General features: G+C 52.6%; 2 protein-coding genes across 6 annotated transcripts in view; one reads left to right on the top strand and one right to left on the bottom strand.

Annotated features, from left to right (window-relative positions):
- The window catches only part of PSD2 (pleckstrin and Sec7 domain containing 2), a 47178-nt gene extending 34488 nt beyond the window's left edge, over window positions 1-12690 (top strand). For all 3 annotated transcript variants that reach the window (XM_058279699.2, XM_058279716.1, XM_058279706.2), the window contains exons 8-15: window positions 2236-2325; window positions 3785-3828; window positions 4948-5138; window positions 5315-5385; window positions 5818-5975; window positions 6830-6974; window positions 8288-8431; window positions 10521-12690. In XM_058279699.2, the coding sequence (XP_058135682.1) occupies window positions 2236-2325; window positions 3785-3828; window positions 4948-5138; window positions 5315-5385; window positions 5818-5975; window positions 6830-6974; window positions 8288-8431; window positions 10521-10730 (1053 nt within the window). In that variant the 3' untranslated portion in view covers window positions 10731-12690. The remainder of the gene's footprint in view (window positions 1-2235; window positions 2326-3784; window positions 3829-4947; window positions 5139-5314; window positions 5386-5817; window positions 5976-6829; window positions 6975-8287; window positions 8432-10520) is intronic.
- Window positions 12555-17285, bottom strand: part of NRG2 (neuregulin 2) — a 210345-nt gene continuing 205614 nt past the window's right edge. For all 3 annotated transcript variants that reach the window (XM_058279691.1, XM_058279687.1, XM_058279689.1), the window contains one exon: window positions 12555-16964. In XM_058279691.1, coding sequence (XP_058135674.1) covers window positions 16196-16964 — 769 coding nt within the window. In that variant the 3' untranslated portion in view covers window positions 12555-16195. The remainder of the gene's footprint in view (window positions 16965-17285) is intronic.

Raw genomic sequence — 17285 nt, forward strand, 5'->3', positions numbered from 1 at the left:
GCTAAAATTCTCCTTTTTATCATCTAATTTCTTGAGCATACTGGTTGTGATAATTTTAAAGATATGTCTCATAGTTTCCTATGGGTCTCCTGTGGGTCTGTGTCTATTGCATAATTTTTCTCTTGGTTGTTTTCTGGTGTGCCTAGTAATTTTGGATGAATGCTGACAATTGAGTGTGAAAGACTAAGGAGGTGATTTGGTGCACTGGTCGATGTTATCTTCCTCCAAAGAAGATTTACTTTAGTGTCTGGTAGGCTGTTAAGGTAAGGGAAGATTACCTTAATCCAGTCATGGATTGAATGATTCATATTTGGACTTTGGTCTTTGTATAAGACTAGATATTTCCTACCCATCCCTATTCTTGCAGTGTAGCCCTTTTGGGGTCCTGACAAAAAAGCCTGGGCATTTCTCAGTACCACTTATCCTTGGTTTACCCTGACACAAAGCTCTGTTCTCCCAATCCTATATGATCACTCAGTTGCTCAGCCTTTTGGCCCCTATTTGTGAATTTGCAAATGCTGCAGGGAGGAAAACTGCTCCTTGTGGGGCTCACCGCTCCATACTTTCCTTCTCTTTTTGCAGGATATTCACCCTTGAAGTCCACACTGCTTTGACAGGTCTCCAATGCCTTCACACAGATGTTTTATTAATATTTTGCCCAACAATTGTTTCTGCTGGGAAGGTTCATTGACAACAAGATAGTCCATCATTACTAGGATTGGAAATCTTGCCTGTTTAAAACTAAAAAAAATTTTGCAATCCTGATTGATGGCTGGAGAATGTTCAGTGTGTGTGGAACTCAAAGATAATATTATCACTCCTACTTTCATTTTCCTTTATTACAAATGCCTACACACCTGGCTACATACTCATATACACATACACATATATATACATGTGAAGATACATTTTTCCATAAGACACACACTGATATCAAGGCACTTATGTGATCATTTCTCCTTAGCTTTTGGAAAGGGTGTAGAAAATTCTTGCTTGTCAGCTAGTTATAAAGCCTTATATCATTATTTCCTGAACTATGATCTGTGTCATGTGAATGTCCCATGTGATGTTAATAGATTCTTTTTGCTGAAGTGGTACAAAGGTCAATAAAACCTTTGGGAAACTACATCAAATCCTCTCCTTGGATATTCCCAACCCGTAAGCACGTTAAGGATTCTGTAAAGTGTAACTAGACTAAAATAATCCTTTTGGGGGCAATATCTCTTCCCACCTCCTGGGCTACCATGGTTTTGTAGGTAAATCTTGGTAAACAGTGCCTTAAAGAAAATTCAAATTCACTAGATCCTACACCAGTAAGTACTTTTGTTCAAGGGTCTTCATTCTCACACAGATTAAGTGCCACCCAGTGTTTCCCACCCAGTTAAAATGTGAATAATACACAGGAGAGTGAAACACCAGCTCCTGGGTTTGGAGGGTAAGAGTCTCTCTGCTACTCAGTGGCTAAAAAAAGAATCCAGAATTTGGGAGTACAGTCATTCCCAACTCTTTGTTTGTGGCTCCTGGAGTGAAACCATCTGCTGCCCCCAGTCCAGCTCAGCATGCGGTACCCAAGAGTATTGGTGGAAAATGATTTTTGATTCTCATAAGACCAAACTCTTCCTCATTTCACCTACTTCTTGGAGCTCTTGCTGCCCTTCTGTGCAGGTGAGAGGATGAGACAGTTATGGTGGAATACACAGAGCTTCTGCTCAGGAGCCAGGAGGCCTGGGTTCAATTCCTGGTGCTGTGTGACCTTGGGAGAGTTAACCATGGAGTAGCGGGTGAGAGCATGAGTCTTGGTGTCTGACACTCAGCCCTTCCACTTCCTTGCTGTGTGATCATGAGCACATCACTTCACCTTCCTGCACCTCAATTTCCTTACTTGTCAAATGGGATGATAATAACACCCATTTCACCTCTCCTTTTTTTGAGAAGAAAATAAGATAATGCATGTCAAGTACAATACTTGAAGCACAGTAGGTGCCCAGCAAATGTCAGCTTTTACAATACTTCATCCAAACTTGACTCCTTCATCTGGATTTGTTGAGGATTCTACCTCTTGTGAATCTTGAATGTGAAAATGTTTTGTAACCTTTAGAAGACAAGGGGAAATCCAGGTAGTTTTATTTTCATCTCTGCCCTTAATGCTACCTTAGCCTGGTTGGACAGGGTTGGATATGAGGACCACCCTTGCCTCCATCCCTACTCTCAGGCAGAACCCCTCCTCTATTACAGAACATTGGCAAGAAGATGTCCTGCCAGCAATTCATTGCCAACTTGGACCGGCTGAATGATGGCCAAGACTTTGCCAAAGACCTGTTGAAGGTATTGTCTGTCAAAAATTTCCATGCCTCCTGTTGTACCCTTGGTGGGTAGAGAGAGAAGTCTCTGCCTCACTAAGTCCTGACATTCTAGACTCTTAATACTGGGGTCAGGGCTGCCATGACTTTGGGACAGTGTTAAAAAGAGGTCATTCAGCCCAGCATTTGACTGTTATGTTCCGTGAATTAGGCTGAGGGGTAGGGTTTGTGTGTTGTTTTAAGTGCTCCATTACAATTACTGTCATAGTGATAATCAACACTGCCATCAGCTGGCACGGCTGCCTCTGCTCTCTCCACCACCATTACGCCCACACCACTATCAGCACCAAACCCCCCGTCATCGCCTCCACCTTTACTACCCCATCTTTACTTCCACCATTTTCACCATGACTGTCATCACCATCACCACAGGGAAAAGCCCACCCATTCCTTCAAAATCATCAGGAATTGAGGGAATCTAGTTTTCTTTTGTGGCTGAAGCCCAAGGTGGAACTCAGGCCTTTTAAACCTCGTCAGTTTCTCTACCACAGAGGAAGTGGAACAGGTTTGGGGGAGGGCTAGATTATGAATACAGTTTTGGATAGTGATTTTGAAGGACCTGGTAATACCAAATGGGCAGGTAGAGAATGAGTCTGGGAATACTGTCTCTTTTCTTACCACAATTATCTTCTTCACCATCAAGAAGCTCTTGTTAAGAACGTATTTGTGAGATCAAACAATCCAAGTCCCACTACCCACCTATCTGTATCTCTCCATCTACCCCTCCATCTATCTACTACTCACTTCTCCATCCTCCATCCAGTCACTCATCTACCCACCCATCCTCTCACTCATCCACTCACTCATTCACCTACTTATATACCCACCCTTTCACCCACTACTCCCCCCATACCCACATACTCATTCACCTGCCCGTTCATCTACCTGCCAACCCATCCACTCATCCCCCCCCACATCTGTCCACCCAAATCATCTACCCAATCATCAACCCATTCATCCACCCACCCATATCTCCACCATAGACACCCCTACACCCCTCATACACCCTCCACCCACACACCCATCCTCCATTCATCCACCCATCCCCCACTTATCCACTCCACCCATCTACTCGCCTATCTTCTCATCCATCCATCTATCCACCACCCATCCTGTTGAGCTCTTACTGTATGCTAAACATACAGTAAGCATACACAGTGGAGATTTGGTGGTGAGCAAGATAAACAACTCCTGACTTTGTGAAGCTTACAGCCTCATGAGGAGAAAGACTTTAAACAATTTATAGTTAAATACACCCAATCATACATCTCCCCACCCACTGTTTATCCATCCAACAAACATGAATCAAATACTTACTTTGTCCTGTTGTCCAAGATGGGACTCTCTCACCCACATTACTGGGGTAGGTGGGGATTTCTTTGACTCTTCACCTGGATTCCTTTCTCTCTTTATCCCCATCCCAGACCCTTTACAACTCTATCAAGAATGAAAAGCTGGAATGGGCCATGTGAGTAGTGCTTGTGTGCACAGGTGCGGGGAGATGGAACCTTTGGGAGGAGAAGTGGCTGGGGGTGCAGGGATGGCACCCCTGCCACTCTCCATGGTGCTGATTTTTCTCAACCCAAGGGCCCTTGTTTACCCCTGTTCAGCTGGCTAGCACCCCACGTGGAATTCCCCTTTGAGTTCATTTTCTGTCTTGATAAAAAGTGGGATATATTTACACAGCTATGGAATTGATTGAATTGTGACTTTAGTTTCATAATGTCCACAATGGATACTCTGTACTGGAGAGTTTGCCATAATTCCCAATGATGACAACTCAACTTTTTCACCTCTGGGAGTTTACAAGCAGAAGGCATGGGCACCCTATAACCCTGATGATCTGACCATGCTTAGGGTGGTGGCTGCTCTTGGCAGTGTTGGGGGAGGGGGGCGTGACTGCCTCCAAACTTCTTCCCCTGGGAAGGCAGTGTGGTCTAGAGATACCTCGTCATCTGGAAAAAGGTGTGGGAACCCTGCTGGTTGGAAAGACTGTGAGAGGCTCCTGGGGGAAAGTGGCCTCTCCTCCTCGCTGTGCCCTTGTAGGTAGCCTGGGCCTTCTGGTCCATGTAGAAGTCCAGGCGGGGCTTGTCGGGAGCCCCAACCCAACAGGGAAGAGTGGAAACTGTTCCACCAGGCCTATCACAGGAGTCAGACTTTAGGAGCCTCACTTATTGGCCCACCCTGCCCCAGCATGCCCGTGGGGTGTGGGCGGCAACTTGAGTCTGGCTGTGGGTTTCTGTTCCCTGGGGCTGGGCTCCCAGGGCAGGCTCCCAGGGAGAGAAGAGAAGGAGGACTGGGAAGGAGGCCTGGAGATAGTAAGATCTCTAACTTTGTGATCAAATGTAACGACTTGTGCTTGGAGGCCAAAGATCAAAAATTAGAGGCCAGGGGTCAGAGCTGAAGACAGAGAGGAGGGGTCAAAGACCTGCATCTGTGACCTAGATTGAAACCTGCCCCCCTCTGCCTCTCATGGCTGTCCTTCACCCCCAATTCTGGCCTGCAGAGGGGTGGCTGGTGGGAGGGGCACGTCGCTGTGGGGCTGAGCCCTCCCTGGAGCCTGTGCTCAGGCCTGGTCCTTCCCTAGTGATGAGGACGAGCTGAGGAAATCACTGTCTGAGCTGGTGGATGACAAGTTTGGGACAGGCATAAAGAAGGTGACCCGGATCCTGGATGGTGGCAACCCCTTTCTGGATGTCCCACAGGCTCTCAGTGCCACCACCTACAAGCATGGTGTGCTCACCCGGAAGACTCATGCCGACATGGATGGCAAGAGGAGTGGGTGTCAGGCCGGGGGGAAGGTGCCTGGGGAGGGATTCTGGTCCAGAAGGGGGGCCCCTTGCCCACAGCCTTGGTTGTCTCCCCTGGGCCTCATACTCCCCTGGTTGGACATGTAGGGGAGGCAGGGTGGGGGATATTGGAATGGGTGGTCATGGCCACACTACCCCCCCCAGCACCCCGTGGGAGGCGTGGCTGGAAGAAATTCTACGCAGTGCTCAAAGGGACCATCTTGTACCTGCAGAAGGTGAGAGGCTCCCTCAGAGTCCCTGCCTGGGAAGCATCAGCTCAGCCCCCCATCCAGCCCTGCTTTGTGGTGCCCAGGGGGTCTTGGGAGGACCTGGGCTCTGGCAGACGCTGGGCCCTCCCCCCACCAGGGCCCTGACGTGGGCTCCTCCACGGCTTTGGTGGCTTCAGGGAGGGGTCTCTGATATGCCCAGGGGCTAAGTAGATGCCCAGTGTGTTGCCTCTGGGGCAGACGAGGGCACAGGGGAGGAGTGTGTGGGGTGATTGGTGTGGCAGTGAGGGTAGCTTCATAGCAGCAGGAACTGAAAAATTGGAGGGAGCTATAGGGACAGAGAGCGGTAGAGGAAGGGAGGGACAGTGAGGGTGGAGGGAACGGGGGTCAGCACACCAGAGCCTGGAGGGGACGAGGCTCGCCCACCCCCTGCCCCCCCAGGACGAGTACCGGCCCGACAAGGCCCTGTCAGAGGGCGACCTGAAGAACGCTGTCCGCGTGCATCACGCCCTGGCCACCAGGGCCTCTGACTACAGCAAGAAGTCCAACGTGCTCAAGCTGAAGACGGCCGACTGGAGGGTCTTCCTCTTCCAGGCACCGTAAGTGGGAGCTGGAAGCCCCTCGCTCCCGCGGCCTCGAGCCTGCACGGGGCGCCCCTGCCCGCCCTCTGGGGCGGGCCCGCAGTGTCCGTGCGCCTCGGCCGCAGGAGCAAGCCGACAGCCGCGATCCCCGCAAGCGGCCGTTCTCTGAGTGCGGGGCCCTCGGCACCACTAGCAGCGTGTTAGAAACGCGAGTCCTCCAGCCCCACCCGAGACCGACCGAATCAGGACCCTGGCACGGCCCCGCCATCTGTTGAAACGAACCTCAGGTCATGCTGGTGCACGCTTCAGTCCTCAAAGGATGGGGCAGGGGCGAGCTTTAGGAATCTTCCTTCACTTTCAATTTGGGGAGGCTGGGAAGGACTGGCCCCACAACTGGCCTGGAAGGTCTTCCGTCCACTCCCCGGGCCTCCATCCTCCTGTCACTTGCGTTCTGAGTTTCTCTGTCCCATGTACTTAAAAGGAGGGTGACTGTTGGTGGGTGATTGGCCTGGCCCAGGGGACAGGAACAGGGGGAGCTCCGGGTGGGCTCTGCTGACCTGTCGCCCAGCTCCTCTGATGCTCCCCTGGGCCTGCTGGCTCTAGGGCCTTTTGGCTCCTGGACCCATTATTGCTAGACCTGTTTATTTTCCCATGAAAATCCAGGTCCTGCCTGGGGGCTGGCACAGAAAGGAAGCCCCTCAACCCTGAACAGGGCAGCCACCCACCCATTCTCTTTCATGCCTTCACCTACCTACAAAGAGCCATTAGCGCCTCCTCTGTGCCAGGCCTCCAGCTGGGTGCTGGGTGCAGGTGGGGAAGAGGGGCCCTATTGTGAGAAGCCGGTTCCCTCCCCCTCCCCGTCCTGTCCCTAGGAGCAAAGAAGAAATGCTGTCCTGGATCCTGAGGATCAACCTGGTGGCTGCCATCTTCTCGGCTCCGGCCTTCCCAGCAGCCGTCAGCTCCATGAAGAAGTTCTGCCGGCCCCTGCTGCCCTCCTGTGCCACGCGCCTCTGCCAGGTACGAGCCCCCTGCTCCCCAGGCTGCCTCCTGCAGCCCAGGCAGCTCAGCTGCTTCTCTAGGGTGCCTGCTTCTGGGCCAGGGGACACAGAAGGGGCGGGCATTCTCTTCCACCCCGCTCCCGTTCACAGGGGGGAGGGCCGAGGCCCACCCGCCACACACCGCCCTGAGGCCTGGCTGCGCCGTGGCGTTGGCATGTGCGGGCTCTCTGACAGTCAGGGTGTGGATGCGACTGTGGGTCCGTGGCATCTTGTCTGGGTGTGAATACGAGAGAAAGCGTGTGTCACAGGGAGCTAGGGACAGAGGTGAGGCGTGGCTGGCCCTGCATCCAGCGCTCTTGGCTGCCCTCACCTATCCTTAAATGTCTTATCTGTAATGCTAAAGAACCCTCCTCCATACTCCCACTTTCAGTTTTGTTTTGGAGAAGAAAAGACCAATGGAAGACGCCTGCCTGAGAAATGAGGGCGGGGGCGCAGTCCTGCCTCTGTCAGCAGCTGACCCTCTTTCTAGTGGGCCTGTGTCCTGGGTCTCTCCACAGAGCTCCTGGGGTCCTGCTTCTATCCAGTGCCTGGCTGTGTGCACATGCTGTACACAGCACACATGGCACACACATGCACACAGCACACACATGCACATAGCGCATGCGCACACACACGCACATGCATTCACACAGCACACAGCACATGCATGCACATAGCACACACGCGCACAAGCATGCACACATGCAGTGCACTCTCACACATGCAAGGACGCCCCCGCACACACACGTGTTCACACACACACCAAGGGGCCTGGCTGTACCGTGGATGGGATGTGTGTGCCCTTCTCTCTCCAGGAGTGTCTCTGCCTCTCTCTAGGTGTGGTGGTGGGTCTGCGGTCACCATGTGTGACCGGGCGGGACTGTGCGAGAATGTGTGTCCCAAGGAGCTGGGGACTGCTGAGGCTAGACCGATGCTTGATCTGGTGTGTTTGGGTGTGCAAGTGAGAGTACTTGTGAGCCGGGAGTGTCTGAGTGATGGCATGTCCGCCACGGCGTGGACACGCGCACACGCAGTGTGAGGGGCTGGGTCTCCTGTCCGCTGGGGAGCATCTGGCAGAGCTGACGCTGAAGCCAGCCGGGCCAGCAGGGGCGAGGCGGGAGCAGCACCTGAGTCAGGAGCAGGCGCTACCCTCACCTTGGCGACCCTGGCCTGGCCACAGTTTCCCTTTGGTAAAGCAGGTCCAGGGACCCCACTTCCCTGGTGGGACAGGATTCCACCCGCTCCCTTCAGCACCCTGAGCACGGGGCTCACCGGCAGGACTTGCCTTTGCAGGAGGAGCAGCTGCGGTCTCATGAGAATAAGCTGAGGCAGGTGACCGCAGAGCTGGCGGAGCACAGGTGTCAGCCCGTGGAGCGCGGCCTCAAGTCCAAGGAGGCGGAGGAGTACCGGCTGAAGGAGCACTACCTGACGTTTGAGGTGGGCCCTCCGCTGCGCTGCGAGGGGACTGCGAAAGCTCCTGCCCGCCACCCCCGCCGCCAACATCCCATTCAGTACTTCACAGGGGTTCTGCCTTGGGGATCCCCCTCTTTGGGGCCCGCTGAGTTGTGTGTCATCCAGTTATGAACCATGGCCTCCTGGGGCGGGCTCTGCCCCCGGCAGAGAGTCCAGCTGCCGAGGCAATCCCCCAATCCCCTCACTGTGTCCCTGGAGTGCCCGCGGGGCTCCGGGGGGAACCCCACCCCTTCCCCCACGCCCCTCCTCACCGCCCGCTCCACGTGCCTTTCCCCTTGTCTTATTCTCCTCTTTCCCATGTGTTGATCATTGAAGAGCATCTCTTTCCACCCTCTCCGTCTTCCCGTCTTGGCCCTGCCCACTGCCCTGACTCTGCCTCCTGGCGGCCGGCAAGGGGGCTGACCGGAATCGGCTTCACTGGCGGACGATGGGGTCGGACTGGGAGGAACCACTGGCCCACTAAGTCCACCTGGAACATCTCTGGTCTCCCTCACTTTCCCCATCCCCTCCCCAGACACTCGTGGGATTGCCAGGGAAGGTGGCATGTGGTTATGTTTGTCAAGATACTCTTGGACCCTTGATGAGCCGTGGAGCTGGGAGAAGTTCCCGCCCCTTTGGGGCACTGACCTGTCCGGGAAGACCCCAGTGGGTCTTGAGGGCGTGCCCAGGGCGTGGGAGGATCGGGAGGCCCAAGCCAGCAGGAGGCCCTGGCCGCGTCGCCCCTGCTGTGCGCTGAGTCCAGGCACTCTCCCTGAGATGACAGGCCCCTCCGAGGGGAGCAGCTCCAGCTGGGTGGGGGGAAGTGTGGGACCCTCAGCGTCAGAGCTCCAGGCCCCCCTTGGGGGAGGCCGCTGCGAGCCTGGTGGAGACTGGCAAGCAGAGTATTTGAGGCTGCCTTGCAGGGAGCTGGAGGGCAGGCGCCTCGCTGGCAGGCAGAGGCGCCCTTTGACCCAGCTGGGCCAGCTGAGGTTGACGTGGAACCTGTGCTCTGAGCCATTCCCGGCTCTGGCTTTCCTCCTTCCCCAGTCCCTTTGGACTGACCTGCAGATGGGAGTGGACAGACAGACAGGCTGACATGGAGCCAGGAAGTCCCCGTGTAGGAAGGGCAGGAAGTCTCCCCTCCTGGTCTCTGGATTTCCATACTGATTTTCTGTAGAAGGCATGTGGGAGGTAGGAGAGTTCCAGGAGAGATCCTGACGTTTTGGAAAACAAAAGCTTTATAGCTTTTGGAAGTCTTCTTAGATCCTCTTTCCCTGCAGTGTGGAAATAGCAATGGCAAAACCTACAGTGGACTGATCTTTTGCTCCATGCCAGGAGCAAAAGATCCATCCCGTCCTGTGCATTGAATGATTTAAATCCTCATATCAACTCTGTGAAATGGGCTCTCTTATTATCCTCATTTTACTTTAGGGAAACTGAGGCTCAGAGAAGATCACTGTCCTGAGGTGACACAATTAAGAAGTGTGGCACAGGCAACAGAAGGCAGCTGCAGCACCCCAGCCTTTCTCACTCCCGACTCCCGGCCTGGCTTGGCGAGGGTGGGGTGAGGCCCAGTGGTGCAGGGCCTTGCTCATGTGACAGAACTGGGAGAGAACAGGCTCCCCTGACCCTTAGTTCTTCGTTCTTCCAGGACCCCTGCCTTTCCCAACTGTGGCGAGGGCCTGAAGCTTGGGGCCAAGCACCTCAGATGCTGCCAAAGTCCATCCAAAATGTTCGCACCAATTTACAACCCCTTAAAAAGTTTATGAATGTACCTGTTTCTCCATGCTCTCACCAACAATGGGCATTGTCAAATGTTTTAACCTTCACTAATCTGATAGGATTAAAAATTAGTGTTTCATTACTATTTTAATTTGCATTTTAAAAATTATAAGTGAAATTCCTGTGTATGTCCTTTTTTATCTATTGGGCTATCTCCTTCTACTTGATTTGTGAGAACTCTTTGCATATTAAGAAAAATTAGTCTTTTGTCATATAAGGAGCAAATATTTGTGTCCCATTTTGTTGCCTGTCTTTTGACTTTGTTTGTGGACTTTCTCTACCCTTTCCCCAGAAAAGCCGTTATGAGACCTATATCCACCTACTGGCCGTGAAAATCAAAGTGGGTTCGGATGACCTGGAGCGGATTGAGGCCCGGCTAGCCACCCTGGAAGGGGATGACCCTTCTCTCCGGAAGACACACTCTAGCCCTGCCCTCAGTCAGGGCCACGGAACTGTGACTGGCAACAAAGCTACAAAGGATGCCACTGGGCCTGGCACTTAGCTGTGTGGACGGGCAGGGCCCAGAGGCAGGCAAATGTCCCCACAGGGGTCTGTGAGCACAATTCCAGTCAGGAGCCACTTGAATCAAGCTCCAGGCAGTTGACGGGCACCAGATGGGTGCGGAGAGCCCCGAGGGCCAAGGAAGTGGAGACGTCCTCCGTGGTGTTGCCCGTCTTCCATCATGGGGTACCGCTGGGCCCCGACTCTCTCCCCAGCCCTCACTTTCCTCTTCACTACGGAGCCTCAGTTTTTGGGCCGGTCGTGTGCATGCTCTAGACACCATCTCCTAGAGAAGCTGAAGGGCCATTGTCTTCCAAGACCCTCTTCTTCTCTCCACGTTCTTCTCCCCATCTCCCTTGTGTAGGGGAGCGGGTCTTGACTCCAGGTCCAAGCCTGGACTCCCATCCTTTCTCATCTTTCTCCTCCCTCTGAGATGACCAGCAGTGGGTCTGCAGACCACCAGCGCCATCCTCTCCTCCCCCTCCAACAACTGCTGGCACTGTGTCCAGTCCTCCTGTCTCACTTCACAATAATCCAGGACCTGGCCCACCCCCTTGCCACATCAGGCTGTCTCGTGTGTGTCCATTCCCCTTCCAGCCACTGAGGCCTCTACTGCTTTCTTTTTATACAGACATGAATGTATATATATATAAGAATTATATATGTATAAGGACCCCATTAAAGATGGTTTTAGGGCTGACATCAAGGAGGATGAAATAAGATGAAGGCAACGTCCATTTCCGAGCTCCACCTCTTAGCAAGTAGGGCTGGCAGCTGGTCCCCTGTGGCCCTGACACTCTGGGAGGAAAGGTGGGGACAGTCCTGACCTGCCCCTCCTCCATTTCCCCCCTTTTTGGCTGACCTGTGATTTACAGGGCTCTTAAAGTGGATGCATTGGGAACACATAGACGGTGTGTGTGTGTGCGCGTGTGCAAATGCACTACCCCATCTGTCCCATGGGAGTCCTGGGGAGTGAATGGGAGGGGACCATGGCCCTGTTTATATTTTGGTCTTTATGTTGGTGCTGCCAGGTCTCTGAGCATCAGAGGTGGCATCTTGTACAGACCTGCTACAGGAATAAAAGACACTGCCTTGCAAACAGTTACTTGTCAACAAGCCCAAAGATGCCTGGTTGGGGAAGGCTATGGAAACCATTCATTCTTGGTCTTGGGAAAAGTTGGTATGACAATTTACTCATTGTTTCAGATCGATATTTCTTTTGAGCTAATGAAAGGTGAATCAAAAAGGCTTAGCTAAGGACATGTCTGGAAAGATTAGAGAAATTTGCCACATGATGATCTGCATCTCTTAGACTGACAAGTGGGTGAGAGGTGATGGCTCATGCTGTACAGCTATGATGAGCAAATCCTTTCTATTTCTAAAATAGATTTACTGTTGTTTGGCCAGGAATTTGACCTCAGTGGAAATTTATTTAGTTAATTAGATTAGCCAACCTTGCAACTAAGTAGCCAACATTTAGGAGTCCACTCAAATTTGATGCAAGGAATATGTGCATCTGGAGGCCTTAGCAATTTAAATCCAGATTATTTAATTTGGATCAGCTGAAATGTATTTTAAATCATCTGGCCTCTTCGTTTTGCTCAAAGGAAGTAAATGCTCATTTAAATGAAATTGAAAAGGCAAATGTGTACTCTGTCCACGCTGTCTCAAAGGCCCATTACATTCTGAGGTTGGTGTCTGACCACCCATGTCAGGAGGGTGGGTGAGGGAAAGCAGAGGAGCCAGTGCCATCAGCTGCAGACGGATGTGCGTCCTTGAGCACTAGCAGTGCCTCTCATGAGTAAAAAAAAATTAGCTCACATCCTTAATGTGTATAATTATTTATTTGTAAATTATATACATCTACTACTGTACTAAAATATTATGTACATTATAAAACATACACAAAAATAGAAATTTAAAAAAGGTGAGATGAAAATAAATCTAAATCAATATTCTAATATTTTCTTCCTGCATTCTAATGGATCATCATGTTTCCCCACAATCTCTGCCCCTAACTTGCCCATCCTCTAGGACTGGAAACTCATGGACCTACCTGAGGACTGCAGGTGACATGCAACACCTGGGTTGTGCTCCCCAGTGGTCCTGAGAAGAGGCTGAGGGACTCCGGGGAGCCGACCCCGAGCCTCTCATTTATTTATTTATATTTATTATTTATTTATTTATTTATTTATTTATTATTTTTCCTTTTGGCCTCAAGTCTCTTTGGTCTCCAGCCTCACACTTGGTGAGGGCCAACCTTGTGCCACACACTGTGCTGGGTGCTGGGGACACTGTGCTAAGAAAACTATTGACAAGGTGCCTGTCCGCCTGGGGCTCAGTCTAGTGGGACGGGGACAGGCAGTCACCACTACCATCTGGGACGCTGGGAGTGGTGAAGGAAAGAGAAACCAAAAGTGACCCGGCAGAGAGAGGAAAGAATTGGGGCAGTGGGGAAGAAGACTCTGACTTGGAAGCTGTCCTAACATCCAAAGTGCTCCTGGGGGGATAGGGGAGCGGTAGGGAAGTTGCTTACAGCTCTTCCCAAAAAGACCGACTGAACATTTCTCAGGCAAAAATCTCAAAGGCAGGGAGGATGATAAGGGGTCAAACCTGCTCCCGGGACTCATCCATACCAGTGAAATGAAGGGGTAGATGATTTGATGAGGAAAGAGCCAAGGAACCACATCAGGGCCTGGCCTGAGACTCTCAGCAGCTATCTTAGGATCCAGAGCAGATGATGACAGTACTAAATGGGGTCATGTAAAGGTCAATGAGTTCACCAAGAGGTCATTCAGAGTTCACTGGGGTCACATAGAAGTCAACGGGTTCGTTGAGTCATGGAGTGGTTTCAAACTGAAAATTTCAAAAGCAACAGCAACTTGGAGCCCTCAGAAGGGTCAAATGAGGACACTAAATGGGTCATGAAAAGTTCAATGGGTTCACCAAGAGGTCATTCAGAGTTCATTGAGGATCACATGAAGGTCAGAGGTCACAGAGGAATTACTGGCTCTGGGAGAAATTTAAAGCCAACAGCAAAGTAGAGGGGTCTGGATGAGCTCATCATATTAGGGTTAGGAGAGATCAATGATCTGCCAATTTATGTAGCATTTAGTTCATTAATTTTTCTTTTTAAAGGGTACTTTTCCCCTGGACCCCAACAATAAAAAGGATGACTTTAGTTCCTTCTTTACTTTTCTCAATTGTCTCCCTTATCCAATTTTTATGACTTTCTGAATGACTCAAGAATGTAAGGCCCATGGTATCATCATCACCATCCTCAAATTAGCTGTTTAATAGGCATCTATCACGTGCCAGAGCAGTGCTTTATATATGTAATCTCCACAGCAACACTGTGAGGTAGTATTAGCATCATCATTTACAGCCTTGGAAACTGTGTCCTAGAGAAGTCACACAGCTAGTGAGGGGCAGAGCTGGGATTTGAACTCAGGCCTTGATGCCTAAGCCACTTCAACACTAAGCTTCTCTGTCCCTTCTGTGGGTAGGTCTCCAACTGACCATACACATCCTGGGGACATTCACAATCACACACATACACACACACAGACACCAACCTCCTGAGATCTCCGGATAGAAGAACACAGAATCCCTCGTGTCTGGTTGGAAGCTAATGGTTCCTGGTGCTGGTTTAATAAATTAGTTAATCATGGGAAAGTCTTTTAATCCTAGACCTCAATCTATCTTCTCCATGCCTGAAATCACATACTCTTCATGAGGAGCTGCAGGTTTAGACAGGCTCTGGCTCTGGAGGGAGGTTATTAAAAAGTTGGGGCAAGAGCAACACCCTGTGGGCTTACCAGCCACAGCAGCTGTGGTTCTCCTGGCAGTAGAGGCTACCCAATATGCCACCTTGCATGTCCAGACTTTGCCTGGGACATGCCTGGGGCCCCAAGGGTCATCTTGCCTCAGCTGCCCCAGTGCCAACCCCACAGCCGTTCCCTTCTCACCCACCTGGGGCTGGAAACTGTTGCTTCAGTCTGGTCCCTGCAGCTAAAGGGCAGGAACTGGGCTAGGGTTCTGAAGCTGAGTTCGAAGCTGAGTAATTTGTACCCGTTCCTGGCCAGTTCTTCAGCACCCAGGGGGACATCTTATAAATGTTCTTCTTGGAAAGGGTGGGAGTTGGAGCCTGTCCTGTGATCTGGGGCCAGGGAGACTGGAGGGTCACTTTCTCCTAGGGACTGCCCTGGCCCTCTCCACCTTCCCCGCCAACACCCAACCATCTCCACCCATCACCCATCCCTCTGTCTCCCCTTCTCACCTGGGGGCTAGGCACACACGGTCAAACATGAGTTATTTCTGATTTTATTTATAATATAAAAATGTTCAAGTGTCAACAGTCAGGTGTTTGGACATTTCAGGGCAGGGTTCCCATCTGTTTGGTGTTTTTTTTTTTTAACAATTATTTTTTGACAAATTAGCAGAGATTCTGTGGCCCCAGTTCTGGTAGGTAGGGGGTTGCATGAGGAGAGGGAGTAGAAGTCCTAGGTAGGTTGGGGGCTGAGAGGTGGGCTATGAGAAGGAATGGTGTTACTTTATTGCTAAAAAGGGAATCACATACACTGTTGAGTGGCTCTCCTCGGTCCCCGCGTGACCATGCATCCAATCTAAAGAATCTGAAATGCAAAGGACATGCAGGCGTAAAATAGAAAAGACGACCTGTAAACAAAGGTGCTGCAGAGGACAGAGGGGCCTCCTGGAGGCCATGGGGGAGGAGCCACATACACTGGACCCCGGCAGAGCTGTGCCTTCCCTGGGGCCGGGTTGTGGGGGAGACCTTTTTCTCAGGTCCCCCTCCCTTGGCAGCTGTGACGAGCAGGGATGTCCCCTCCCCATTCTGGTTGCTGTCTCTGGGCCCTTCTCTCTCCCTAGACTTTATGGACCCCATCTCTAGCCCCAAGCTAGGATCCTTGCCCTCTCTCAGGGGGCCCAGGACTCAAGATCGTGCTGGGGGCAAAGCTACTTCTGTCCTCATTTCCTTTCCCACGGCCAGTCCCTCACCCTCTCCCCAAGTACCCCATGCTTCTCCTTGCCCCGCTTTCTCTCACCGCCACCCACGCAAGAGTCCACAGTCCCGGCACCTCACCCCGGCAACCCAGACTTCTCTCCAGGAGCTCCAGATTAGCATACAGCAAAAGGCACCACAATATAGGTTTCTATGAAAGAGTCAAAAAAATTGGCCCATCTCTCTTTTTGTTGTTGTTTCTTTTTTTTTTTCCGAAGCTGTAAATCAGGATGTTACATATAAATAGTTTCCCTATAAAAACGTCCTTGCCGTTAGCTAGTATTATAAGACAATTTTTGCTAAAATGAAAATAAAACATTTTGTTATACTTTTTTCCTTTTATAGAAAATAAAAATATTTTTATTTCTTCCCCCCCTCCTTCCTCTCTCCAGTCGGCGGTCTCTATTCTCCTCAAAGTCAGCGGGGCTGGCGGGCGAGGGCCCCTAGAGGGGCGCGGAGTCCTGCTTGGCCCGCGGGGGCGGCCCGCGGCTGTGTCTGCTGCTGGCCCGCGTGCTGTGGCTGTCCAGGGAGTAGTAAGTCCTGCTGTCGGCCGCCGGGCACAGCGGCGGCGAGTCCGAGCGCAGCGCGTCGTGCGCCGCGCGCAGGCCGAGGAAAGGCGTGCTCTCGGCCGCCAGCGCCCCGTCCGCGTCGTCCGCATCGTCGTCCGAGGCCGAAGCCGAGCCGCCGCCGGAGCCGCTGCTCAGCGACAGCGAGTCCCGCGCCGCGCGTGCGCGCTGCGCCGCCAGCCCGTTGAGGCGCGAGCGGCGCCAGCGCCGGGGCCCCGCCGACGTCCTGCGGGACGTGCCGCGCGTGCGCGACCGCGGCGGCGGCGGGGGCGCGCACTCCTGCGTGGTCTCGTACTCGTCGTCCTCGGGGATGCGGTAGGGGCTGGCGGGTAGGCTGCCCAGGCTGCCGCCCAGCGCGCAGGCCCCGCGCCGCGGCCCCGGGCCCGCCGCCGGGTAGTAGTAGCTGTCGTAGCTGCGCTGCATGTCGGCGCCGGGCCCCGGCCCGGGTCCCGGCCCGGCGGGCGCCGGGTGCCGCAGGAGCGGCTGTTGCTCCGCCAGGCGGTAGCTGATGGGCGCGGCTGGCGGCAGCGACACGGCGTGCGCCGAGTTGGGGGACGTGATCTCGAAAGTCGGCACCTGCGTGGCCAGAGAGTAGTGGAAGTCCACGGGCGAGAGGCGCGCGGGCGTGGTCAGGGCCGACACGTACCTGCGGGGAGAGGCAGAGGTGTGGGCCTGGGGCGGGAGGGGCGGCCCCCCACGCGAAGGCGCGTTCTTGCCCCGATCCCGCCTCGAGAATGAAGGCAGTAAGCCTCCGTGACCTTAGGCAATTTAACCTCCGTGAACCTCTGTTAAATGGGGGACAACACAGTCCTCATTGCACAGCATTGCTGGGATGAGTCAATACAAGTGTCAGTCTCTTAGCCCAGGCCCCACCTGTGGTGAGCCTCGCTGAATGGTCATTTGCTGTGCGGTACCATTCCTGAATGTTTACTTTGTGGGGTATTTTACATGCACAATTTCATACAGT

The sequence above is a fragment of the Dasypus novemcinctus genome, chromosome 2 (assembly GCF_030445035.2).
Source record: "Dasypus novemcinctus isolate mDasNov1 chromosome 2, mDasNov1.1.hap2, whole genome shotgun sequence".
Taxonomy (NCBI): Eukaryota; Metazoa; Chordata; class Mammalia; order Cingulata; family Dasypodidae; genus Dasypus; species Dasypus novemcinctus.